The following is a 15,091-nucleotide window of genomic DNA, read 5'->3' as shown; positions in this document are numbered from 1 at the left end:
GGTCCATGAAGCAAGGCAAATTGGAAGTGGTCAAACAAGAGATGGCAAGAGTGAACGTCGACATTCTAGGAATCAGTGAACTAAAATGGACTGGAATGGGTGAATTTAACACAGATGACCATTATATCTACTATTGCGGGCAGGAATCCCTCAGAAGAAGTGGAGTAGCCATCATGGTCAACAAAAGAGTCTGAAATGCAGTACTTGGATGCAATCTCAAAAACGACAGAATGATCTCTGTTCGCTTCCAAGGCAAACCATTCACTATCACAGTAATCCAAGTCTATGCCCCAACCAGTAATGCTGAAGAAGCTGAAGTTAAATGGTTCTATGAAGACCTACAAGACCTTTTAGAACTAACTCCCCCAAAAGATATCCTTTTCATTATAAGTAACTAAGTAAGTAAGTAAAGTCACTCAGTCATGTCCGACTCTTTGTGACCCCATGGACTGTAGCCTACCAGGTGTCTCCCTCCATGGGATTCTCCAGGCAAGAGTACAGGAGTGGGTTGCCATTTCCTTCTCCAGGGGATCTTCCCAACCCAGGGATCGAACCCGGGTCACCGGTATTCCAGGCAGACGCTTTAACCTTTGCATTATAGGGGACTGGAATGCAAAAGTAGGAAGTCAAGAAACACCTGGAGTAACAGGCAAACTTGGCCTTGGAATGCGGAATGAAGCAGGGCAAACACTAATAGAGTTTTGCCAAGAAAATGCACTGGTCATAGCAAACACCCTCTTCCAACAACACAAGAGAAGACTCTACACATGGACATCACCAGATGGTCAACACTGAAATCAGACTGCTAATATTCTTTGCAGCCAAAGATGGAGAAGCTCTATACAGTCAGCAAAAACAAGACTGGGAGCTGACTGTGGCTCAGGTCATGAACTCCTTTACGGCCAAATTCAGACTTAAATTGAAGAAAGTAGGGAAAACTGCTAGACCATTCAGGTATGACCTAAATCAAATCCCTTATGATTATACAGTGGAAGTGAGAAATAGGTTTAAGGGACTAGATCTGATAGAGTGCCTGATGAACTATGGAATGAGGTTCGTGGTATTGTACAGGAGACAGGGATCAAGACCATCCCTATGGAAAAGAAATGCAAGAAAGCAAAATGGCTGTCTGGGGAGGCCTTACAAATAGCTGTGAAAAGAAGAGAAGCAAAAAGCAAAGGAGAAAAGGAAAGATATAAGCATCTGAATGCAGAGTTCCAGAGAATAGCAAGAAGAGATAAGAAAGCGTTCTTCAGCAATCAATGCAAAGAAATAGAGGAAAACAACAGAATGGGAAAGACTAGAGATCTCTTCAAGAAAATTAGAGATACCAAGGGAACATTTCATGCAAAGATGGGCTCGATAAAGGACAGAAATGGTATGGACCTAACAGAAGCAGAAGATATTAAGAAGAGGTGGCAAGAATACACAGAAGAACTGTACAAAAAAGATCTTCACGACCCGGATAATCACAATGGTGTGATCACTCATCTGGAGCCAGACATCCTGGAATGTGAAGTCAAGTGGGCCTTAGAAAGCATCACTATGAACAAAGCTAGTGGAGGTGATGGAATTCCAGTGGAGCTGTTTCAAATCCTGGAAGATGATGCTGTGAAAGTGCTGTACTTAATATGCCAGCAAATTTGGAAAACTCAGCAGTGGCCACAGGACTGGAAAAGGGCAGTTTTCATCCCAATCCCAAAGAAAGGCAATGCCAAAGAATGCTCAAACTACCGCACAATTGCACTCATCTTACATGCTAGTAAAGTAATGCTCAAAATTCTCCAAGCCAGGCTTCAGCAATACATGAACCACGAACTTCCTAATGTTCAAGCTGGTTTTAGAAAAGGCAGAGGAACCAGAGATCAAATTGCCAACATCTGCTGGATCATGGAAAAAGCAAGAGAGTTCCAGAAAAACATCTATTTCTGCTTTATTGACTATGCCAAAGCCTTTGACTGTGTGGATCACAATAAGCTGTGGAAAATTCTGAAAGAGATGGGAATACCAGACCACCTAACCTGCCTCTTGAGAAATCTGTATGCAGGTCAGGAAGCAACAGTTAGGACTGGACATGGAACAACAGACTGGTTCCAAATAGGAAAAGGAGTACATCAAGGCTGTATATTGTCACCCTGCTTATTTAACTTATATGCAGGGTACATCATGAGAAATTCTGGACTGGAAGAAGCACAAGCTGGAATCAAGATTGCCGGGAGAAATATCAATAACCTCAGATATGCAGATGACACCACCCTTATGGCAGAAAGTGAAGAGGAACTCAAAAGCCTCTTGATGAAAGTGAAAGAGGAGAGTGAAAATGTTGGCTCAACATTCAGAAAACGAAGATCATGGCATCTGGTCCCATCACTTCATGGGAAATATATGGGGAAACAGTGGAAACAGTGTCAGACTTTTTTTTTGGCTCCAAAATCACTGCAGATGGTGACTGCAGCCATGAAATTAAGAGACACTTACTCCTTGGAAGGAAAGTTATGACCAACCTAGAAATCATATTCAAAAGCAGAGACATTACTTTGCCGACTAAGGTCCATCTAGTCAAGGTATGGTTTTCCCAGTGGTCATGTATGGATGTGAGAGTTGGACTGTGAAGAAGGCTGAGTGCCGAAGAATTGATGCTTTTGAACTGTGGTATTGGAGAAGACTCCTGAGAGTCCCTTGGACTGCAAGGAGATCCAACCAGTCCATTGTGAAGGAGATCAACCCTGGGATTTCTTTGGAAGGAATGATGCTAAAGCTGAAACTCCAGTACTTTGGCTACCTCATGCAACAAGTTGACTCATTGGAAAAGACTCTGATGCTGGGAGGGATTGGGGGCAGGAGGACAAGGGGACAACAGAGGATGAGATGGCTGGATGGCATCACTGACTGGATGGACGTGAGTCTGAGTGAACTCTGGGAGTTGGTGATGGACAGGGAGGCCTGGCGTGCTGCGATTCATGGGGTTACAAAGAGTTGGACACGACTGAGCAACTGAACTGAACTGAACTACATTAAAGGGGCAAAGGATCAAGGGAAACCAAGATTCTCTTGAAGAACAAGAAGGAGGGAAGAGGATATAGGAGACTTGGCCTACTAAATGCCAAAGTGAAAGAAAGTGAAGTTGCTCAGTCGTGTCTGACTCTTTTCGACTCCATGGACAGTAGCCTGCACCAGGCTCCTCTGTCCATGGGATTTTCTAGGCAAGAGTACTGGAGTGGGTTGCCATTTCCTTCTCCAGGGAATCTTCCCGACCCAGGGATCGAACCCAGGTCTCCCACACTGTAGACAGACGCTTCACCATCTGAGCCACCAGGGAAGTCCCTAAATGCCAAGCTTATTCTAAACTGTATTCCAGTGGGATGGAATACAGGCCCCAACGTGTGTGGAAAGTTAATACGAGGTTTGACACAAGTGGTATTGCAGGTCAGTGAAGAACCACGGTGTTCTCTAGAGCAGGAAACCAGTAAGGAATGCCTAATAGTAAAAACACTCAAAATCAATAGAAATCTAAGAGTTGAAAATGGTTGCTCTGGGGAAGGAGAATTAGATGATAGATTAGCAGAATACTTTCTTAGTATTAAGCGGTTACTGCTTTAAGAATGCTGTTAACAGGCTTTCCTCATTTTTTCTCCTGTTTTAAATAATAGAAATGAGCAAGGGATTTGATGGAGATAATGGCATTATTCTGTTCTGGTTAAGTATTATCTGGAGTTGCAGTCTTCTTGTTGCTATACTTCAAGAGTACCATTAACAAAGTAAATGGTACCCAGATAAAAATGAATGAGAATAATTAATATATTTAATTTGGATAATAGAAAACTAAAGGAGAATCAGCTATCTTTCATATATTCCATTGGCTGCGTTGTGAAATAGGGAAATCATGGTTAAAATCATGTACTGAAATCATGGTTAAAAAAAAATAGAGAAAGTTACAGAGCAATAAATGTTGCTCAATATGAGGAAGAACTTTTTAGGAGCTAGTGATACCTAGCCCTCTAAGAAGCTGGCTCTGAAGAATGGAGCTCGTGTTTTCTGAAAGCGTTTAAGGAAGGGCTAGGTGTCCTCCTATTAAACTCCTGTGAGATGGTGTCTTCATTGTATGAAAATGAACCTCTAAGCTCCTTTAATAGAAGTTTTTAGATTATTCTGTGAGATTGAGGTGCCTGTCTAGCTTTAAAGTATTCTGTGCCTTTCAGATCAGTGAGTGGAGGCTAAGCTACGTCAATAAGGAGTTTGCCGTGTGCCCCTCTTACCCGCCAGCTGTCACAGTGCCCAAAGCCGTCGACGATGACGCGCTTCGGAAGGTAGCCACATTCCGCCATGGAGGCCGCTTCCCAGTTCTCAGCTATTATCATAAAAAGAACGGGATGGTAAGTGGACAGTAAATACTGCTCCGTGGTCAACTGGAAGATTCGGTTTGAGGTTCTCAGAACTGTTCACCTTTTCTGTGTACCCGTTCACTGAAGTGATTAGTCTCTCCTGCCAGGAATTTTACTTCTGTTTAAACTTTCGGGAATCAGGAGTAGAATGTTTCCTGTGATCAGGATATGACTTTGCATTCTTTCCATCATGCTGCTTAGCCTTAGAAAAGCCCAGAAACATTTATCTTCAGGACTCAGGACAAAGGGAACTAATGTTTTCTGGTACTGAAAATGACACTCTTTGGTAGAAAAGTTCTCTGACTGGAATAATGGTATGACATGTTTTTTCCACACCCCTGGCTGTGCCTTGCGGCACGTGGGGTCTCCATTCTCCCAACCAGGGATTGAATCTGCACCCTGTGCAGTGGACGCTCAGAGTCCTAGCCACTGGACTCCCAGGGCAGGCCCTATGAGACTTTAATTATTCCCACCAGATTTCCCTGGTGAGGCAAATTGAGCAGACATTTTTATTTTCAAAAGGGAGACGAGTGACACATATCATTAGTCGCAACTTAAGTAAATACAGGAGTCGAGCATTTAATAGGCAGGTGTTCATTGTGAAGTATTTGTTTCCTAAATATTTTCTGAATTCATTTTTCTCCTCGTGTTTCCTCTCAGTCAGTAAACTCTGCTTCTCATTTTGCATCCAGTAGTAAATTAGTGAATAAGTTATAGCTATTTTACTTTTTCCTCTGAATTGTAGATATTTAGGATAAAGAGATTTTTTTAAATTAGGTCACCTATCTCGTTTGCTGAGCAGTGTTTCTCTTCACTAGGGTTCACCATAAAGCATTTTAACAACTCAAAATATATTATTGTTCAGTTACATGGTAAATGCAGTCAGAGAGTTTGCCATTCTGGATGACCTTCCTAATGTTAAATTTCAAAGTAGTTAGTCAATCTATGCCAAAACCAATACAGAATTGTAAAGTAAAAATTAAAAATAAATAAATAAATTTAAAAAAAAAAGATTACAGTATATATTATGGGATGAGATTAAAATAATTCCAGACCATTCACCAGGGAAGAGATCAGTATAATAGATGTTGCTTTCTTGAGAAAAGTATCAAATAAGTAAGATCTTATGGAAAAACCCAAAGGAGCTTTCTGACCAACCTAGTATATAGTTATTGGTCTTTGGAGATAAGTGGTTAAGTCCTGGAATATTGAAAGAGAGCCACTGGAGAATAAAGAATAGATAACAAGTAGCTTTCAAGACATTGAAAATGATTCCCAAAGCAAGCATAATAGCATATAACCTTTTTAATTTTACCACTGGTTCCTTTTCTCTTTATAATTCTTGATAAAATCTGCCAACCCTAAGTTTACGTAGCTGAAGCAAAAGTTTCCTGGTGTTTAGGCCATTATTATTGTCTTAATTACAGGCCTGGATCTACTGGATGACTAATTCACTGACTAAATGAACTATAATATTTGATCTTAAAGAGGAATTATGTTATGTGAAAGTATTTTGAGACAGTGGGAAGAAAAATCATGTAAGAATGCCAAGTCTTTCTAAATTCCATATATATGCGTTAGTATACTGTATTGGTGTATGGCAAAACCAATACAATATTGTAAAGTAATTAGCCTCCAAGTAAAATAAATAAATTTTAAAAAAAGGAATGCCAAGACTTATTTTTGTTTTGCTATTTTTAAACTGTTGTTAATACATAGAAATATTTCTTTGTTTCAGGATCGAATTCATCTCTGAAATGACACACAATTGTTTTTTGAGACATTCTTAATCTAGCTTAATTCATTTCTGTTTTCAGAAACTTTCAAAGCAACTACTACTAAATTTTAGACTCTGTTATCCTTGTAGGTTATTATGCGAAGTGGTCAGCCACTCACTGGCACAAATGGGAGGCGCTGCAAAGAAGATGAGAAACTGATAAATGCTACCCTCAGGGCAGGAAAGCGTGGCTACATCATTGATACTCGACCTCTGAATGTAGCTCAGCAGGCTAGAGCCAAAGGAGGCGGCTTTGAGCAAGAAGCTCATTATCCCCAATGGAGGCGGATTCACAAGTCCATTGAGAGGTAAAAGATTCAGGAGACAGTAGTGGACTCTTATTTGAAGCTTATCAGAGTGGCTGAGCTCTTAGCTGTTGGAAGATCACAAGTTTTCAAAGGAACCTTCATATTAGCTTAAGTCAAAAATTGGCTGGGTATCTTGCCCTTGTGTTCTGTCAGATAAGCAGAAAACTCATGGTAGATGCTCACAAGTGAGTTTTAATTGAACAGTTTTTTTTCTCTCTTAGCTCTGAAATTTCATCACATGAGATCTCCTCTGCTTTAGATCAGCAGTCACCAAACCTACTGAAAAGAGATGCTACAGACCAACTACATTTTCCTAAGTCAAAAATACTTAGACATTTAATTTCCCCCATACTCCCTTAACTTCCACATCTTGTTTCCTCCACCTGTATCATCTCATTTATGCTTGCAGTTAATGGTTTAAAATTGCTTCTGGGAGGGTGAGGGGGTGGGAGTTGGAACTAATGAAACAATGCGATCTGAGCTGGCCTTGGGTTCTCTGCTGACAGTATAGGTGTCCAGAGTGAGCCCATGGGAGTAGGGTGCAGACGTCAGGGGTGCTGTCTCTGACCGGTCACAAAGCGCAGGGCTCTGACGCTCTCCCCAGTCAGATAATTTTAAATATTAGTTTTATAATCCTAAACCCTATAAATTATTACATAGCAAGGTAAATATTTTTAGAGTATTTTGAGCTGCTCTTGCTCTTGGATTTATTGGAGGCTGAGTTTTTAATTTGGTTTCTTCTTTCATTGTTCTGTCTTCTGTTATCTTTATTTCTTCTTATTTACTTTATTTCTCAAAGGTATCACATTCTTCAGGAGAGCTTAATCAAACTCGTGGAATCTTGTAATGACCAAACACAAAACATGGACCGATGGCTCAGTAAATTGGAGGCCTCCAACTGGCTGACTCACATCAAAGAGATTCTGACAACTGCCTGCCTGGCTGCACAGTGTCTTGACAGGTAAGTATCAGGGTTCTGGCGTGGGGAGCTCCTGCCAACTAGACTTGCTTCCGTCCAGATCAGTGTTTATGTATCGGGTTACCATTTGTGTCTGTTCTGTAACTTAGGTTTGTTGTTTAGTTGCTAAAGTCATGCCCAATCCTTTGCAACCCCATGGACTGTAGCATGCCAGAGTCCTCTGTTCGTGGGATTTCCCAGGCAAGAATACTGGGGTGGGTGGCCGTTTCCTCCTCCGGTGGATCTTCCCGACCCAGGGATCCAACCTGCATCTCCTGCCTTGGCAGGCAGATTCTTTACCACTGAACTGCCAGGGAAGCCCCTCTTATGTTCACATTATTTTATAAGATGGTCAGTGCCGTTCAGTATCTGTGACGTGTGTGTGAAGAGTCTGGCATTTAATTGTCAGTGTACATACACGTGTCATCCATGACACAGATTTTTTAAGTACTCAAGGACCTACTTTTTTCTGTACAAATCCTTAAGTTGAGAATCTAACAATTTCTATTTTCTTAAACTGAAAAATAATGAAAAGAAGTTTCAGAGAGTTCTTGCCCTGTGAAATTTGGGACTTACCATACTTTCATATTTTCCCCAAGGGAAGCTCTCTTCATGTACCTTATTTAGATCTGAACCTACCAGACAGAGCAGAATACAAAAGGCTTTCAACTGTTACTCTCAAGAAATGTTTATTATCAGCAGTCAGTTGACAGTGTTGGGAGTGTCCCATTTGTTCTCTGGATTTTCCTTACAGGGAAGGAGCATCCATACTGATCCATGGAACAGAAGGAACTGATTCCACACTTCAGGTTACCTCCCTGGCCCAGATCATCTTGGAACCAAGAAGCAGGACCATCCGTGGCTTTGAGGCCTTAATAGAAAGAGAGTGGCTGCAGGTGAGAAAAGCTGTTTTGTGCACAGAGGAACTACTCATAATTGATGTTTGATCCTGGTTTGTGGGAATGGATACATGAAATTTTGATTGATTCAGATGTTTACTTTTCTGGGGGACAATTCATCTATCTTCCTCTTAGTAAATGTCTGTGATCTTTACTGCCTCTCCATTTTTGTCTCCCTTTGCTCGTGTTGTTCATTTGGCACTTTATTCCCCTAACAAACGCTTGTTAGTTGTCTGTTGTTACCTACAGGGAAACACAAAGAGTGTAAAGCATGGTCTTGTCTCACAGAGCCTAGTCTGTTTAGAGGTAAAAGACACAAACCAGTGTGTGGGGAGGAGTGAGGACTTGTAAGTAGGAAGCATGTGCTTCAGTGCTTTCTGTCTTCTCAGCTGGCTCCATCCTGCCTTCTTCCCCAGCCAGGCGGAAGCCCTTCTCACCCTGTGAGACCCAGCTCACTGTCGCTTCATGGAGTCTTTGGGACCCTAACTTCCTCCACAGATAAAGTTGATCCATTCTGTCTTCTCACCTGGCTCCATCCTGCCTTCTCCCCCAGCCAGGCGGAAGCCCTTCTCACCCTGTGAGACCCAGCTCACTGTCGCTTCATAGAGTCTTTGGGACCCTAACTTCCTCCACAGATAAAGTTCATCCATTCTTGTCACGCTTTGTTTCCCGAACTAGACCCAAGTACAGTGATGTCTTTGAGTTCAGAGAGCCTTGCCAAGTGCAGCTTTTACTCCTTGGACACAGCACAGTGCTGGCCTATGAGATGCTGAAGGGCAGCTAAAATAAAGGTCTCGTAAAATAGATGGAAATCCTCCAAGCTAGAGATTAATTCAAATGTTTGTGCACTGTGTCACTTAGTATATAACTGTGATTGAAAGCAAATGTTTAGATATAACTTGGAAGTAGAATTATCTCTCTTCTAGCCCTTCCAGTTACAATTCATATTTATTATGTGTTAATGCTGGTATGTTTACCACATCCATCCACCCTGACAGCGGTCCTTAAGTCAGACCATCCTAAATATTTGGTGATCTTACACAGCTACATTCCTTGTGAGCATAGCAAACAAATTCGTATGATTTGTGTGTGTGCTCATCCGTGTCCGACTCTTTGTGATCCCATGGACTGAGGCCACTTGCCAGCCTTCTCTGTCTACGGGATTTCCCAGGAAAGAATATTGGAGTGGGTTTCCATTAAAGATCCAAAGATAAAACAAGTCTGTGAAATACCTAGAAGGATGTGATTGCGGGGATAACATCAATACTCAGGTTCTGGGTAGGCCAGAGAGCCAAATGATTTGAAAATTTCCTTTGGTCAGTAGATGGCAGACTCTTCAGTTCTTTTGTTGAGAAGAGGGAAACTAAGGAGAGCTTTGTCTCTAATATAAAAGTATTCCTACAGATGTCTTCATGACAGTAACTTCTTTTCATATGTTCAGTTCAATTCAGTCGCTCAGTCGTGTCTGACTCTTTGTGACCCCATGGACTGCAGCATGCCAGGCCTCCCTATCCATCGCCAACTGCCAGAGTTTACTCAAACTCATGTCCATTGAGTCGGTGATGCCATCCAATCATCTCATCCTCTGTTGGCCCCTTCTCCTCCTGCCTTCAATCTTTCCCAGCATCAGGCTCTTTTCAGATGAGTCAGTTCTTCACATCAGGTGGCCAAATTATTGGAGTTTCAGCTTCAGCATCAATCCTTCCAATGAATATTTAGGACTGATTTCCTTTAGGATGGATTGGTTGGATCTCCTTGCATTGCAAGGGACTCTCAAGGGTCTTCTCCAACACCACAGTTCAAAAGCATCACTTCTTCGACGTACATGACTACTGAGAAAACCATAGCTTTGACTAGATGGACCTTTGTTGGCAAAGTAATGTCTCTGCTTTTTGTCCTGCTGTCTAGGTTGGTCATAACTTTTCTTCTAAGGAGCAAGCATCTTTTAATTTCATGGCTGCAGTCACCATCTGCAATTTTGGAGCCCCCCCAAATAAAGTCTGTCGCTGTTTCCACTGTTTCCCCCATCTATTTGCCATGAAGTGATGGGACCAGATGCCATGATCTTCATTTTCTGAAGATGACTTAATATCAGGAGTGACCTGATGAAATCTGTCTATTAGAAACCTGTATTTATCTTTATGTAGTGGTGAGGTTTATGGAGCTTACTCCAGGCTACAGCACTCTGGCTGGATAGAAGGGGAGAGCTGACCTTTGTTTTGTACCTGCAGAACTTAACGTACTTTGACTTTGCTCCAGATTTCACCAACCTAGTAAGATTTATGTTTATTATTACAGAAGTCCATTATTCTATTTGATATTCCAAGAACAACCACAGCTCTTATGGCTAACTGTGTAGCCTTGTTAAGTTCTGGGATGGCCAAAAATTTCGAGTTTTTCCAAACTTTTTGGTCAGCCCGATATTTGGAAATCTTGTCTTTTCCCTTAGTTGAAGGTTTGTCTATCTGTCACCCAAATCATAGGATGTTCTGTGTAATCGTTTTGTTGCAGCTGTGTGAAATTGTTAATAACATGCCGTAATGTGGTCTCACTAGGATATGACTGCCACCTTTCCACCTTCTCTCGTAGGCTGGTCACCCATTCCAGCAGCGCTGCGCACAGTCAGCCTACTGCAATAGCAAGCAGAAGTGGGAGTCACCTGTGTTTCTTCTCTTCTTGGACTGTGTGTGGCAGATACTTCGTCAGTTCCCTTGTTCTTTTGAGTTTAATGAGAATTTCCTCATCATGCTCTTTGAGCATGCTTATGCCTCACAGTTTGGAACATTTCTGGGCAACAATGAAAGTGAAAGGTGGGTACACTGTTCACGTGGGGGCCATTTTCAGTCGTTTTGGTTATTTCCTAAAAGAGATGAGGATTTGCTTCTATGTTAACGTTATCAATATTTAAAAGATGGTGGTGGTTACCGTTAGTATAACTGAGAGTCCTTCTGTATGAGTCCAGATGCTACATGTTTATTACGAGCCTGTCACATGCTAGATGAGAGCATATCCTAGATTTTGTTCTGTTAGATTAAAATGAGTCCATACACTGATTAGAAAGCTTTGAGTAAATTAAGCAACCATTAAAATGTTACACTCCTTTTATAAGAACATAGTATGTGACACCTGTAAGAAGCTTAAATGTATAATCTAATTCTACCTTCCATGCAGTTTCATAGAGTAAAAAGGTAATATCCAGAGAAGTTAACGATTGTCCAGGGACACCCAGCCATTTGGTCACCAGAAGTATGGCCAGAGTACAGGTCTTCCGGTTCCTCTTCTCGATTGTCTCTCTCATACCAAGAAACTCTCCTCAGGCCCAGAGTGCAAGTCTCGCTTCATAGCCCAGACGCCATCAAGTGTATAGGTTTAATTAGAAGATTCATATCAGAATGATCATTAGAAGATGCTTAACTGGTCATCTTCTCATTTGGGTACAATCTAAGGGCTTCCTCTGGGTGAGAGACAGGATTGGTCTCTTGACTGGTAGCTGGCATCGTGTAGCTGAATAATAAATGTAAACAATTAACAGTCTTCACAAAAGAATGGAATCACTGAGTCTTTACCAGTTTAAAATTCAAGCAATACATTTTTCTTTCTTTTTTACTTTAAAGCTGAATTGGCAAATATTTCAACATTAGATTTTCTTATAGATTCTTGTGGGGGAAAATTTAGAACTATTTCCTCTAGAAAATTCTGTCACTATAGTTTTCTCATTGTGTTTTGGCTATAGTTAACTGCAGCCACTGGAGAAGGCAATGGCAACCCACTCCAGTACTCTTGCCTGGAAAATCCCATGGATGAAGGAGCCTGGTAGGCTGCAGTCCATGGGGTTGCTAAGAGTCGGGCACGACTGAGTGACTTCACTTTCACTTTCACGCATTGGAGAAGGACATGGCAACCCACTCCAGTGTTCTTGCCTGGAGAGTCCCAGGGACGGCGGAGCCTGGTGGGCTGCCGTCTATGGGGTCACACAGGGTCGGACACAACTGAAGCGACTTAGCAGCAGCAGCAACCGCAGCCACACGATTCACATGATCAGTTTGACTAATTGGTGTGTTTATATTTTATACTGCTCTGTATCCCAAGGGTATTTGCTTTGAGTGTTTTCTTTGATGATAGTATGGAGTTGAGATAGGATTAAGTTGTTCAAGTTGAAATGTCTTACTGTACTGCTTGTTGAACCTCAGGCCAATAAGTTGAGACAAGTTGTCAGGGCAAAGAATAGAAACTTTATTAGGAAAGCCAACAGAACAGGAAGATGGTGTATTAGTGTCCCAAAGAAGTGTCTTGCCTGGGTTTGGATGCTAGGTACTTTTATAAAACAAAGAAGGGGAGGAGCTAAGGAGGTAAATTTTAAAAAAGTAACGTGTTTGAAATGTTTCCTGGTTCCAGCCAGATTTGGGAGGGGATGTGTTAACTTCTTTTCTGCAGCCATTCATTGGTGGGCCTGGTAAGGATGTTTCCTGTGAGCAAAACAGATATATTTTAGCTTAGCATTCAGACATGGAGGCAGGGTTCCCAGAGATGGGCCATTATGTATACCTCAAGCTATAAGCAACATCCTTTTAGTGATTAACTTGTAGCAAAAGGAATAGGATACAAAAATTAAAGTAAAAGAAACAGATCCAATATGGAGTCAGATTTATTTACTCGTTATAGGTCTGTTGAGATTTTCGGTTTCTTCAATTTAGGTAATTGTTGACAGTTAAAAATGCTGACAGATATTTCAATTTGATAGCATTTTGTTCTTCTGCTAAAAAATCTTGTGTTCTGCCTTCCAATGTACAGAGAAAAGAAATGGTCCTAATAGAAGCAGCATTTAATAGTGGTTGTCATAAATTAATTGGCTTAACAGCAGTTTTCTTTCTTGATCAGATGTAAGTTGAAGCTGCAGCAGAAAACGATGTCTCTGTGGTCCTGGGTCAACCGGCCCAGTGAACTGAGTAAGTTCACCAACCCTCTCTTTGAAGCCAACAACCTTGTCATCTGGCCCTCTGTTGCTCCACAGAGTCTTCAGCTATGGGAGGGTAAGTCATGCATCCTTTGCAAACCCTTTACTGATAGTCCAGGATGTTCTCTTGACTGCCTGTGGGGACAAGCGTAAATGGATACTGCTGTTTATATCAGATATTTTCTCGAGATAAGAAGGTACATTACTTCTTTTTATTGTTATCACAAAATTTACCAACGTAATACTTAATTATACACAGAGATGGTCAAGTATATCACGTTGTTGTGAAACAGGTCTCCAGAACTTTTCTTCATGTAACCTGACTACTCTGTACCCATTGAACAGCAGCTTCTCAGAGTTCCTGTCCAGCCCCAGGCAACCACCACTCTGCTTACTCCTGCTACCTCATCTAAGTGGAACCATACAGTATTTGTCCTTTTGTGACTGCGTTACACTGAACGTAATTATTGTGCTCAAGGCTTATCCATGTAGTTTAAGGCTGAGTAATTTTTCATTGTGTGTATACATTTTGTTTATTCTTTCATCTGTCAAAGGACACCTGGGTTGCCTCTACCTTTTGGCCCCCAGGCATGCAAATATCTCTTCAGGACCCTGCTTTTAATGCTGGAATTGCTGGATCATACAGTAATTCTATGTTCAATGTTTTGAAGAACAGCCATACTGTTTTCCATAACACTCGTACCATTTTACAACCCCATCAGCAGTGGACAAGGGTTACAGTTTCTTCACATCTTCGTCAATACTTATTTCCTGTTTCTTCCCCCATCTTTGATAGGTCATCCTAATGGGGGTGAAAGTGAAGTCACTCAGTCGTGTCCGACTCTTTGCGACCCCATGGACTAGTAGCCTACCAGGCTCCTCCTTCCATGGGATTCTCCAGGCAAGAGTACTAGAGTGGGGTGCCATTTCCTTCTCCAGGGGATCTTCCCGACCCAGGGATCAAACCCGGGTCTCCCGCATTCCAGGCAGACGCTTTAACCTCTGAGCCACTGGGGAAGCCCTAGGGAAAGTACATTACTTTTTGTGTAAGAAAGTGATGGATAGTTGGGACAGAAATAAATTGTAAGCTCTTAAGAGATGGTTTCTGTTCTCTTTATCAGCTAGTCTTTAGGGCAGATTCTTCTGTTAAACGCTGTTGAAGGGTTAATGAGCTAGTCCATTTTAGTAAGATTCCATAAAATGTACACAATGTCATCCATCAAGGCGGTGATGCAGATCTCTTGTTTAAGTGGAATAATCCTGACCTGATTTTCATGTCTAAAGAAGAGTTTTTACCTGCATTGCTTTCAGATTCTGAAGCTTATCTCCTTAAATACTCGATGCAGTCAGTTCAGTCACTCAGTAGTGTCTGACTCATTGCAACCCCATGGACTGCAGCATGCCAGGCTTCCGTCTCCATCACCAACTCCTGGAGCTTGCTCAAACTCGTGTCCATTGAGTCGGTGATGCCCCCCAACCATCTCATCCAACTCTGTTGCCCCTTCTCCTCCTGCCTTCAATCTTTCCCAGCATCAGAGTCTTTTCCTATGAGTCAGTTCTTTGCATACCTTAAATACTAAAGCTTGTTTTTTAAAAAATTATCAAAAACCTATCTAAAATATATTATCTATTCATTACACAAAGGGTATAACATACCATTTAATTTCTTTTTAATCAATTTGAAGGTGGTTTTGGAGAAGGCAATGGCACCCCACTCCAGTACTCTTGCCTGGAAAATCCCATGGACAGAGGTGCCTGGTAGGCTGCAGTCCATGGGGTCGCTAAGAGTCGGACACGACTGAGCGGCTTCACT

The 15,091-nt window shown here is 41.7% G+C and overlaps 1 protein-coding gene across 1 annotated transcript in view; it reads left to right on the top strand.

Moving 5' to 3' along the window:
* Positions 1–15,091, top strand: part of MTMR9 (myotubularin related protein 9) — a 65,585-nt gene that overhangs the window by 43,725 nt on the left and 6,769 nt on the right. The window contains exons 4-9 of the mRNA XM_040233886.1: positions 4,200–4,373; positions 6,250–6,467; positions 7,267–7,428; positions 8,180–8,321; positions 10,914–11,134; positions 13,203–13,354. Coding sequence (XP_040089820.1) covers positions 4,200–4,373; positions 6,250–6,467; positions 7,267–7,428; positions 8,180–8,321; positions 10,914–11,134; positions 13,203–13,354 — 1,069 coding nt within the window. The remainder of the gene's footprint in view (positions 1–4,199; positions 4,374–6,249; positions 6,468–7,266; positions 7,429–8,179; positions 8,322–10,913; positions 11,135–13,202; positions 13,355–15,091) is intronic.

The sequence above is a fragment of the Oryx dammah genome, unplaced genomic scaffold, assembly GCF_014754425.2.
Source record: "Oryx dammah isolate SB20612 unplaced genomic scaffold, SCBI_Odam_1.1 HiC_scaffold_1, whole genome shotgun sequence".
NCBI lineage: Eukaryota > Metazoa > Chordata > Mammalia > Artiodactyla > Bovidae > Oryx > Oryx dammah.
This window is presented reverse-complemented; position numbering and strand designations above follow the sequence as displayed.